Consider the following 12,500-nt stretch of genomic DNA (forward strand, 5'->3'; position numbering starts at 1 on the left):
GCACAATCCGATTCAACCGTTCAGCATCTTCAGTTATAAAGGTTTGACAAACTTTAGTGAATTTATGGTTGAACTGCTAAACATTGCTGTGTGTTTGATAGATCATAACAGCTATTGAGTACTTTTCTGCAAAGGTTTGAGTAGTTTGGGTTGGTTTAGTGACATCAGCATGTGATCCGTTCAAAGTGTGATGAGACTGAAAATCTGTGTGTTGCAGTTGCACAAAATAAACATAAAAATGTCAATAAAACCATGTTGTTTTCATTTAAGAAACAAACACTTTAACCACAAACAACTCTCATTATTGCATAATTTAAAGTCATACAAATACGTTCAACCTGTTATTTTAAAGTCATAACACTCACAATAAATTCATTTATTCACTCTTTTTAACCCTCATGTTGAGAAAGACTTATATTGTTTTGCCTACAGATGCAAAACTGCAATGGTGTTTGTAAACGGTGATAAAAATATATTTCAAATGTATATTTAGCTACATTATATAAATTATTTATGTAAAACTGTAGCTACAATGCCTCATTTTTACCCATATTTAGTCATCAGATATTGTTATTATTAGATGTTAATAATAGTCGTAATTTTGTAACAGTTAAAGCGCTTTCAGAACACAAAACTCTCCTATTGAAGTAAAATTAGATAAAAGGTGCCGGAATGAACAGAATGAAGGATTGTCTGAAGATGATGCTGATTATGTAACTTCACGACCCTCAAATTAACATATTCAATTGACCCCTCCCCGCTCTTTAAATATTAATGAGCACTCTTCCTTCATTCGGCGTGGCGTGGGCCGAGAGTACGTTTAGGGGCGGAACAAATGCAAATGAACACAGCGCCTCTGCTCATCGACGTACAATCAGACCACGGTCCAGCGAGTGATTTGATTGGTCGACAGCACCTGATCTTACGACGGCCTTTGCCGAGTGTCAACCAATCAGCTGTCAGCGTCATTGACAAGTAGTGTTTGTGTATGACGTCACTGCTGGAGCGCAAGATGGCCGCGTCCGATCGACACCGGGACTGCCTCTGAGTGTGTTTGTTCTGGTTGAGTTCCGATAATCGATAAACCGACAGAGACACGCAACGAACCACTCCACCCTCCCGGAGCCGCTTGAGGATGGACGCAGTGGAGTTTATGGACAATATGGACCCGACTTTATCCGAACTGGGCGATGAGTTCACAATGGGAGACATCGACGGTAAGAACACGAACCGAGGCGCTTGTGTGTGTGTTGTGTGTGTGTGTGTGTGTGTGTGTGTGTGTGTGTGTGTGTGTGTGTGTGTGTGTGTGTGTGTGTGTGTGTGTGTGTGTGTGTGTGTGTCTGTCTGTCTGTCTGTCTGTCTGTCTGTCTGTGTGTGTGTGTGTGTGTGTGTGTGTGTGGTTGTTGTTGTGTCCAGTGGAGTGTGTGCGTGGTTGTTGTTGTGTCCAGTGGAGTGTGTGTGTGTGTGTGTGTGTGTGTGTGTGTGTGTGTGTGTGTGTGTGTGTGTGGTTGTTGTTGTGTCTAGTGGAGTGTGTGCGTGGTTGTTGTTGTGTCTAGTGGAGTGTGTGTGTGTGTGTGTGTGTGTGTGTGTGGTTGTTGTTGTGTCCAGTGGAGTGTGTGCGTGGTTGTTGTTGTGTCCAGTGGAGTGTGTGTGTGTGTGTGTGTGTGTGTGTGGTTGTTGTTGTGTCCAGTGGAATGTGTGTGGTTGTTGTTGTGTCTAGTGGAGTGTGTGCGTGGTTGTTGTTGTGTCCAGTGGAATGTGTGTGGTTGTTGTTGTGTCTAGTGGAGTGTGTGCGTGGTTGTTGTTGTGTCTAGTGGAGTGTGTGCGCGTGGTTGTTGTTTTGTCCAGTGATTGTGTGTGTGGTTGTTGTTGTGTCCAGTGGAGTGTGTGTGTGTGTGTGTGTGTGTGTGTGTGTGTGTGTGTGTGTGTGTGTGTGTGTGTGTTGTTGTTGTGTCCAGTGGATTGTGTGTGTGTGTGTGGTTGTTGTTGTGTCCAGTGGAGTGTGTGTGTGTGTGTGTGTGTGTGTGTGTGTGTGTGTGTGTGTGTGTGGTTGTTGTTGTGTCCAGTGGAATGTGTGTGGTTGTTGTTGTGTCTAGTGGAGTGTGTGCGTGGTTGTTGTTGTGTCCAGTGGAATGTGTGTGGTTGTTGTTGTGTCTAGTGGAGTGTGTGCGTGGTTGTTGTTGTGTCTAGTGGAGTGTGTGCGCGTGGTTGTTGTTTTGTCCAGTGATTGTGTGTGTGTGTGTGGTTGTTGTTGTGTCCAGTGGAGTGTGTGTGTGTGTGTGTGTGTGTTGTTGTTGTGTCCAGTGGATTGTGTGTGTGGTTGTTGTTGTGTCCAGTGGAGTGTGTGCGTGGTTGTTGTTGTGTCCAGTGGAATGTATGTGGTTGTTGTTGTGTCTAGTGGAGTGTGTGCGTGGTTGTTGTTGTGTCTAGTGGAGTGTGTGCGCGTGGTTGTTGTTGTGTCCAGTGATTGTGTGTGTGTGTGTGTGGTTGTTGTTGTGTCCAGTGGAATGTGTGTGGTTGTTGTTGTGTCTAGTGGAGTGTGTGCGTGGTTGTTGTTGTGTCCAGTGATTGTGTGTGTGTGTGTGTGGTTGTTGTTGTGTCCAGTGGAATGTGTGTGGTTGTTGTTGTGTCTAGTGGAGTGTGTGCGTGGTTGTTGTTGTGTCCAGTGGAATGTATGTGGTTGTTGTTGTGTCTAGTGGAGTGTGTGCGTGGTTGTTGTTGTGTCTAGTGGAGTGTGTGCGCGTGGTTGTTGTTGTGTCCAGTGGAGTGTGTGTGTGTGTGTGTGGTTGTTGTTGTGTCCAGTGGAGTGTGAGTGTGTGTGTTGTTGTTGTTGTTGTGTCCAGTGGATTGTGTGTGTGTGTGTGTGGTTGTTGTTGTGTCCAGTGGAGTGAGTGTGTGTGTGTTGTTGTTGTTGTTGTGTCCAGTGGATTGTGTGTGTGTGTGTGTGGTTGTTGTTGTGTCCAGTGGATTGTGTGTGTGTGTGTGTGTGTGTGTGTGTGTGTGTGTGTGTGTGTGTGTGTGTGTCCAGTGGAGTGTGTGTGTGTGTGTGTGTTGTTGTGTCCAGTGGAGTGTGTGTGTGTGTGTTGTTGTTGTATCCAGTGGATCGTGTGTGTGTTGTTGTTGTGTCCAGTGGATCGTGTGTGTGTGTGTGTGTGTGTAAACAGTGATGTGATTCGGTACAGAGAGAATCGATGATGACGTCAGTGTGTGTTTATATTATTACAGATCTGTGTTAAATGGGAAGTTACCGCTCACATGCCCATAAACGTTTAGAAATATTTAAGATGAATATGTAAATTAATCCCTTTTTTTTACATAATGGCTAATTAATTTTAAATGAAATGGTTACGAATCTTTAAAAGTGCAAAAATTCTATATAGTAAAATATATATTTTTATGCAATATTTACAGAAATGAGTGTGAACACTTTTGTTAATCGGTCAAGCAAACATGGTTAACGATATCAATAATCACAAAACGTATTATCAGCCTGGCCAATATCATTAATAATACAAATACAACAATTACCAAAATCAAATACATGTATTTAATGTTAATTACATCTATGAATCATACGGTACAAGCGCACAAACACTGTAGAGATGCCGATAATACACTTCTGTTATTTTCAGTTCAATGCCTACTATCATTAAAACCGATATCTCCATTACATTTAAAACATTTTACAATTCTCGAGATAATATTGGTCATTTTTGTTAATAATTATTATTATTATTTTTTAAAAGTTTTTTTTTAATTTATCAGCCTAAAATTGAAAACTTCTGTTTTGTTGTACTTTAATCATGGTTTTACACGAGTAAGCACTAATCTTTACCGTATTTAAATTATAGATCCGTGACATTACCGTATAACCACAGTATTTGCAGTAAAAGCACAGTAACACTACAATGTAACTGCAGTAAAAGCATGGTTCATAAGGATGTAATTTATTAACAACAGTTACAGAACATTAGCAATGTTTTAATGACTTTTAATTCATCTTACTAATAAACACATCGTAATGTCTCGTTTAGATTTGTTATTAACTCCAGATGCAGTTTGTTTTCCTGTCATTACCTCTGCCAATCTCTGCCTCTTACAATAAACAATGACATGCATTTTCATGGTAACTAAATAATAATAAAAACATATTATCAGAACCGGAAGTATTGATACTTTAGGATGAACACTTCTGTTCAAATCAATGAAGCTGTCAGTGTACAATCATCTTTGATGACACTTGATTTCATTTGTGTGAATTAATGTACTCATTTGCAACTAGATAAAGTGGGGGGGGGGGGCATTTATGCAACTGTGGGTATTTGCCACATCATGAACGGAATGATTCAGATGACATTAACATTAGATCAGTTCTGCTCTGAAGATGAGAATTCACTCTTGTGTTTATCAGTAATGTGTGACATTCATTGAGTTGATTACTAACCCACTCCAACTCCAGCTCTAACTAACCCTACCTAACCCACTCTAACTCCAGCTCTAACTAACCCTACCTAACCCACTCTAACTCCAGCTCTAACTAACCCTACCTAACCCACTCCAGCTCTTAACTAACCCTACCTAACCCACTCTAACTCCAGCTCTAACTAACTCTACCTAACCCACTCTAACTCCAGCTCTAACTAACCCTACCTAACCCATTCTAACTCCAGCTCTAACTAACTCTACCTAACCCACTCCAGCTCTTAACTAACCCTACCTAACCCACTCTAACTCCAGCTCTAACTAACCCTACCTAACCCACTCTAACTCCAGCTCTAACTAACCCTACCTAACCCACTCCAGCTCTTAACTAACCCTACCTAACCCACTCTAACTCCAGCTCTAACTAACTCTACCTAACCCACTCTAACTCCAGCTCTAACTAACCCTACCTAACCCATTCTAACTCCAGCTCTAACTAACTCTACCTAACCCACTCCAGCTCTTAACTAACCCTACCTAACCCACTCTAACTCCAGCTCTAACTAACCCTACCTAACCCATTCTAACTCCAGCTCTAACTAACCCTACCTAACCCACTCTAACTCCAGCTCTAACTAACCCTCTCTAACTCCAGCTCTAACTAACCCTACCTAACCCATTCTAACTCCAGCTCTAACTAACCCTCTCTAACTCCAGCTCTAACTAACCCTACCTAACCCACTCTAACTCCAGCTCTAACTAACCCTACCTAACCCATTCTAACTCCAGCTCTAACTAACCCTACCTAACCCATTCTAACTCCAGCTCTAACTAACCCTCTCTAACTCCAGCTCTAACTAACCCTACCTAACCCACTCTAACTCCAGCTCTAACTAACCCTACCTAACCCTCTCTAACTCCAGCTCTAACTAACCCTCTCTAACTCCAGCTCTAACTAACCCTACCTAACCCACTCTAACTCCAGCTCTAACTAACCCTCTCTAACTCCAGCTCTAACTAACCCTACCTAATCCACTCTATCTCCAGCTCTAACTAACCGACTCTAACTCTACCTAACCTTAAGTGTCTTTTATTACTGTGTTTTATTGGTTTACAGGATTTATATCAAACACACATCTACAGTATGACACTTTCTATCAAGGTCTTTTGTGTGTGTCAGGGTTATCAGTGTGTTTATCAGCTCTATCATCAGTGATTTACTGTTATACATCACTGACCTTCATCTCAATATCTGCAGTCATTATTGTGATCATTCATAAACTCTAGTTTATAGAGCATTATTGTGTCTGTCCCATGACTGATGGCCTTCAAGTTCAGGTTAAGGGGTCAGTGGCACTCCAAGAGTGATATTTGTGTGGGATTGTTTCCTATGGAGAGTGTTTTAAATCAGTCATTGATGAGCTTCTATGACACTTAGGGTGTTTCCTCAGACGGTTGCTCACCAGAGTTTGAGACCGTGTGTGTTAGTGTGTGTGTGTGTGTGTGTGTGTGTGTGTGTGTGTGTGTGTGTGTGTGTGTGTGTGTGTGTGTGTGTGTTTGAGTCTGTGCTGCAGTGTCACACATACATGAGAGTTTCAGTGTTTTTGAACTCTTTTAATGTGTTTACACTGTTAAACCTGTTATCAAATGTGTTGAATGAATGTATCTGTTAAAAAAACAACAGACACTTGTAAAGGGTTAACTATCAATGGCAGCAAGATGACACAAAGCATTAGTGTTGTAATATTGATTTTCACAATCAAACAGTAACTGTTCTATATTCTGTGTGTATTTGTGTTAAGCAGAGATGCTGCAGTTCGTCAGTAATCAGGTGGATTTCCCAGATCTGTTTGAGGATCAGATGAGGGCTGGATCTGTGGCCCCTGTACGGCCCCCTCCACAAACGGTCCCCAGTGCCGTACTGACCCCCCCACACACACCTGTACAGACCAGCAGTCAGACGCAAACCCGCACACCACCTCTACTGCAGCCCAGACCACAGGCAATCACACAGGTGAGACCGACCACACCCACTCACTTATAACCACATCCACTGATGCTCTGAAAAAACACCCCTCACTCATAACCACACCCACTGATGCTCTGAACACACCCCTCACTCATAACCACACCCACTGATGCTCTAAACACACCCCTCACTCATAACCACACCCACTGATGCTCTAAACAAACCCCTCACTCATAACCACACCCACTGATGCTGTAAACACACCCCTCACTCTTAACCACACCCACTGATGCTGTAAACACACCCCTCACTCATAACCACACCCACTGATGCTCTTAACACACCCCTCACTCATAACCACATGCACTGATGCTCTAAACACACCCCTCACTCATAACCACACCCACTGATGCTCTAAACACATCCCTCAATCATAACCACATCCACTGATGCTCTAAACACACCCCTCACTCATAACCACACCCACTGATGCTCTAAGCACACCCCTCACTCATAACCACACCCACTGACAAGACCCTCACTCATAATCACACCCACTGATGCTCTAAACACACCCCTCACTCATAACCACACCCACTGATGCTCTAAACACACCCCTCACTCATAACCACACCCACTGACAACACCCCTCACTCATAACCACACCCACTTATGCTCTAAACACACCCCTCACTCATAACCACATCCACTGATGCTCTAAACACACCCCTCACTCATAACCACATCCACTGATGCTCTAAACACACCCCTCACTCATAACCACATCCACTGATGCTCTGAAAAAACACCCCTCACTCATAACCACACCCACTGATGCTCTAAACACACCCCTCACTCATAACCACACCCACTAATGCTCTAAACACATCCCTCAATCATAACCACATCCACTGATGCTCTAAACACACCCCTCACTCATAACCACACCCACTGATGCTCTAAGCACACCCCTCACTCATAACCACACCCACTGACAAGACCCTCACTCATAATCACACCTACTGATGCTCTAAACACACGCCTCACTCATAACCACACCCACTGATGCTCTGAAAAAACACACCCCTCACTCATAACCACACCCACTGATGCTCTGAAAAAACACCCCTCACTCATAACCACACCCACTGATGCTCTAAACACACCCCTCACTCATAACCACACCCACTAATGCTCTAAACACATCCCTCAATCATAACCACATCCAATGATGCTCTAAACACACCCCTCACTCATAACCACATCCACTGATGCTCTGAAAAAACACCCCTCACTCATAACCACACCCACTGATGCTCTAAACACACCCCTCACTCATAACCACACCCACTGATGCTCTAAACACATCCCTCAATCATAACCACATCCACTGATGCTCTAAACACACCCCTCACTCATAACCACACCCACTGATGCTCTAAGCACACCCCTCACTCATAACCACACCCACTGACAAGACCCTCACTCATAATCACACCCACTGATGCTCTAAACACACCCCTCACTCATAACCACACCCACTGATGCTCTAAACACACCCCTCACTCATAACCACACCCACTGACAACACCCCTCACTCATAACCACACCCACTTATGCTCTAAACACACCCCTCACTCATAACCACATCCACTGATGCTCTAAACACACCCCTCACTCATAACCACATCCACTGATGCTCTAAACACACCCCTCACTCATAACCACATCCACTGATGCTCTGAAAAAACACCCCTCACTCATAACCACACCCACTGATGCTCTAAACACACCCCTCACTCATAACCACACCCACTAATGCTCTAAACACATCCCTCAATCATAACCACATCCACTGATGCTCTAAACACACCCCTCACTCATAACCACACCCACTGATGCTCTAAGAACACCCCTCACTCATAACCACACCCACTGACAAGACCCTCACTCATAATCACACCCACTGATGCTCTAAACACACCCCTCACTCATAACCACACCCACTGATGCTCTAAACACACCCCTCACTCATAACCACACCCACTGACAACACCCCTCACTCATAACCACACCCACTTATGCTCTAAACACACCCCTCACTCATAACCACATCCACTGATGCTCTAAACACATCCCTCACTCATAACCACATCCACTGATGCTCTAAACACACCCCTCACTCATAACCACATCCACTGATGCTCTGAAAAAACACCCCTCACTCATAACCACACCCACTGATGCTCTAAACACACCCCTCACTCATAACCACACCCACTAATGCTCTAAACACATCCCTCAATCATAACCACATCCACTGATGCTCTAAACACACCCCTCACTCATAACCACACCCACTGATGCTCTAAGCACACCCCTCACTCATAACCACACCCACTGACAAGACCCTCACTCATAATCACACCCACTGATGCTCTAAACACACCCCTCACTCATAACCACACCCACTGATTCTCTAAACACACCCCTCACTAATAACCACACCCACTGATTCTCTAAACACACCCCTCACTCATAACCACACCCACTGACAAGACCCCTCACTCATAACCACACCACTGATGCTCTAAACACACCCCTTACTCATAACCACACCCACTGACATTCTGAACTCTTACATGAATATTCACAGATAAACGTGATGTTCTTGTTGTTGTAAAATTAAGCATACTTAATATCGCAGTGATTTTAAAGGCACAGCTCATCTAAAATGAAAATGTCCTCACCTTCACGTCGTTTCAAACCCATATGATTTTCTCTCCTCTGTGGAACACAAAAGGAGATGTTAAGCAGACGTGTGGGTATCATCACGTTCTCATGCAGTTCTCTGAACACGTCACAGGTGCAGACATTTCCTGTGCAGACACTGGCTGTGCAGACGCAGGCGCAGCCGCAGACGGTGATGATTACTCCCACTGCTGCGCAGTCCCGATTCATCCAGAGCCCTATGATCTGCCAGCAGAACCACAACACGAGCTTCCAGGGTGAGAAACACACACAAAATACACAAATATATAAACACCACACAGTATTATTCCTAACGTTTGTGTTTCTCAGTGCTCCAACCACAGATGCAGAGCATTGTGACATCATCGCAGGTTCAGCCAATGACGATCCAGCATCAGCGTTTGTTGACTCAAACTGGGCAGACGATACAGACTCTCTCGACAGCGCCAGCTGCTGTTCATACAATGTCACAACAAGTGCCTGTAGGTCACACATGTGCGCATGCGCTACTGTCACCTGAACCAGCAGTGAATGGAACTCTGTACTGTCATGACGCTGTTTTGTGATTGGCTGTCAGGTGTTGGTGCATCAGCCTCAGATCTTGAAGACGGACTCTCTGGTTCTGACGACACTGAAGCCGGACGGGACTCAAGTTCTCTCTACCGTACAGAACCCGACTGGCATCACCACTCTGACCACACCCATCCAGACCACCGCACTGCAGGTGCTTCACCAACAATATTTTAAACACACATTCACAATGCATCATGGGATTGTAGTTCATGCCCTCATTGCATACATCTGAAACCTGGACGTCTTGTTTTAATCATGCAACACAATGTTATCATAACTTCATCATTTATGTGGTCTCGTTCACAGACACTGATGGGCAGCAACATTCTCACCACTGTTCCCGTCATGATGGGAGGAGACAAACTGCCAATTAAACAGCTGTCATCGGGCATCAGCCACTGCGGGGGCGGGGTCAGGATGCCTGTGGATCAGGGCATGACTGTTACCATGGGAACAGGAGGCGTCGTGAAAGAGGGCGAGAGACGAACGACACACAACATCATCGAGAAACGCTATCGCTCGTCCATCAACGACAAAATCCTGGAGCTCCGCGACCTCGTCATGGGCAACGACGCCAAGGTCAGTCTCGCCGTGCATGCTGGGAAGTCTGTAGAGCTTGTGTTTGACTGACTCAAGTGTTTAATGTTTGTGTTGACTGACACACACAGATGCACAAGTCTGGCGTTCTGCGTAAAGCCATCGACTACATCAAGTATCTGCAGCAGGTGAACCACAAACTCCGTCAGGAGAACCTCACGCTGAAGATGGCCAATCACAAGAACAGTGAGTCACATGACCTGAACATCACCGTCAGACTGACGATAACCCTCTGTGACATCACTGATGTGTTTGTCTCTCTCAGAGTCGGTGTGTATTTCTGATGATGTGGATCTGAAGCCAGAGCTGTCGTTTATTTCTCCTCCTCCATCTGATTCGGGCTCCATTTCTCCTCCTCAACTCTCGCCCTTCTGCATCGACTCAGAACCAGGAAGTCCTCTGACGGAGCACGAGCAGGTCATCATCACTATAATATTTCAACCATACTTTGTGTCATGAAACTGTCTTTTCAAAGAGAGACTAAAGATTGCCTGATCTGTGTGTCAGATGAAGAGTGAGCCGGACTCGCCGGCGTCTGTTGGCGTGATGGATCGCTCTCGTCTGCTGCTGTGCGCGCTCACGTTCCTCTGTCTGTCTCTCAATCCTCTGCCGTCTCTGTTGGGTTCGGAGAGGACGAGTCTGTCCGCCACTCACGGAGCCTCACGCTCGCTCTTCTCTCTGCCCGACCAGACGCAGAACTTCGGTGAGTGTCTCGCCTCTGATCTGTGAGATTTCAGTCATGTGACCCGTTCTCAATGTAATGTCATCTCTGTGTGACAGCGGCGTGGCTGTGGTGTGTGTTGCCGTGGTTTCTGGTGTGGGTTCTGAGCGGAGTGGGCGTGGTTTGGGGGTGTGTCCGGGTTTTGTACCTGTGGGAGCCGGTGACGCCCCTCCACTCGCCCACGTCAGTGCGTTTCTGGAGACACCGCAAACAGGCCGACCTGCAGCTCTACAGGGTAAACACACGTGTAGACACAAACACACACCGCTTGTATCACGTGATCATGTCCTAATGCTGTGTGTGTATTAGGATGATTATGCGGCAGCGGTCTCGAGTCTGGAGACGTGTCTGTCCATGTTGTCCAGAGTTCTGCCCTCCACCACCATCGACATCATCTGCTCGCTCTCCTGGAATCTGATTCGATACTGCCTGCGTAAACCCGCCCCTCTGGGCTGGCTGGTGCGTCTGTTTGGTGGGAAGCATGAGGGGGAGGAGTCACAGACGAGTGCGCGGGACGCGGCATTGGTGTATCATAAACTCAACCAGCTGCAGCTCACAGGTGTTCTGATACGCCATACGTTTGTTTTGATCAGTATGAATGACAGGAAACACCGACATGAAGACATTGATCGTGTGTGTGTGTGTGTGTGTGTGTGTGTGTGTGCAGGTAAACTGGAGCGCAGTCCCCTCTGGAGTGTGTGTGTGTCTCTGAGTGCAGTGAATCTGTCTGAGAGCGCCGAGGGAAAGATTTCAGTCAGTCAGCAGATTCAGATCTATGTGACGGCTGCTATCAGTCTGAGATCAGCACTGGGGAAACATCTCACCTGTCTGCCCGTCAGTACACACACACTTAAATATATACTACACACACTATACACACACTAACACTTCCTCTCTCTCTCTCTCTCTCTCTCAGGGTTATTTATTGAGCTGTGCCGAGAGTTTGAGCTGTCAATCAGACTATAAGCCCCTCCCAGACTGTCTGCGCTGGATCTTCACACCATTGGGCCGTCAGTTCTTCCTGAGCTGTGATTGGTCAGTGAGGTCAGAGAGCAGTGAGCAGATTTTCACCTGTCAGAGAGATGAAGGTAACACTGAAACAAACACTGACCTCATCTGAATCAATGTGTGTTTAACTGACGGTTTGTTTCCGTCTCCAGCGGATCCGATTGCACAACTGCACCGCTGCTTCTGTGAGAAACTTCTAGAAAGAGCCGTTCACACACTGATTGAGCCACAGAGTAGCAAACACATGGAGGAGACTGGGTACACACACACACACTCATACACATTAACCATCACTGTTACTGTTACTGCTCATAGTAAGTGTTAGTGGTTTAAACTCCGTATTAAACCGTGTTCAAGCAGCGTTTGTGCTCCAGACATAAATGATCTCTCAAATCATGTGTTGTTGAGGAGAGGAGTGCTGTTACTTTACTAACAGATCACACCTACCATTTACTCCTG

General features: G+C 45.4%; 2 protein-coding genes across 2 annotated transcripts in view; both read left to right on the plus strand.

Moving 5' to 3' along the window:
* LOC127647581 (uncharacterized) overlaps nucleotides 1-265 on the plus strand; it is a 2,637-nt gene extending 2,372 nt beyond the window's left edge. The window contains exon 2 of the mRNA XM_052131913.1: nucleotides 1-265. This exon is cut by the window's left edge and continues 1,838 nt beyond it. The gene's annotated coding sequence lies outside the window, so the exon portion shown is untranslated.
* A 658-nt stretch (nucleotides 266-923) lies between these two features.
* srebf2 (sterol regulatory element binding transcription factor 2) overlaps nucleotides 924-12,500 on the plus strand; it is a 14,258-nt gene continuing 2,681 nt past the window's right edge. The window contains exons 1-14 of the mRNA XM_052131899.1: nucleotides 924-1,217; nucleotides 6,228-6,436; nucleotides 9,258-9,399; nucleotides 9,473-9,624; nucleotides 9,720-9,866; nucleotides 10,022-10,294; nucleotides 10,384-10,498; nucleotides 10,578-10,729; nucleotides 10,820-11,015; nucleotides 11,093-11,268; nucleotides 11,343-11,592; nucleotides 11,701-11,867; nucleotides 11,950-12,121; nucleotides 12,194-12,299. Of these exons, the coding sequence (XP_051987859.1) occupies nucleotides 1,136-1,217; nucleotides 6,228-6,436; nucleotides 9,258-9,399; nucleotides 9,473-9,624; nucleotides 9,720-9,866; nucleotides 10,022-10,294; nucleotides 10,384-10,498; nucleotides 10,578-10,729; nucleotides 10,820-11,015; nucleotides 11,093-11,268; nucleotides 11,343-11,592; nucleotides 11,701-11,867; nucleotides 11,950-12,121; nucleotides 12,194-12,299 (2,339 nt within the window). The 5' untranslated portion in view covers nucleotides 924-1,135. The remainder of the gene's footprint in view (nucleotides 1,218-6,227; nucleotides 6,437-9,257; nucleotides 9,400-9,472; nucleotides 9,625-9,719; nucleotides 9,867-10,021; nucleotides 10,295-10,383; nucleotides 10,499-10,577; nucleotides 10,730-10,819; nucleotides 11,016-11,092; nucleotides 11,269-11,342; nucleotides 11,593-11,700; nucleotides 11,868-11,949; nucleotides 12,122-12,193; nucleotides 12,300-12,500) is intronic.

This window comes from Xyrauchen texanus, chromosome 8 (assembly GCF_025860055.1).
Source record: "Xyrauchen texanus isolate HMW12.3.18 chromosome 8, RBS_HiC_50CHRs, whole genome shotgun sequence".
NCBI classification, from domain to species: Eukaryota; Metazoa; Chordata; class Actinopteri; order Cypriniformes; family Catostomidae; genus Xyrauchen; species Xyrauchen texanus.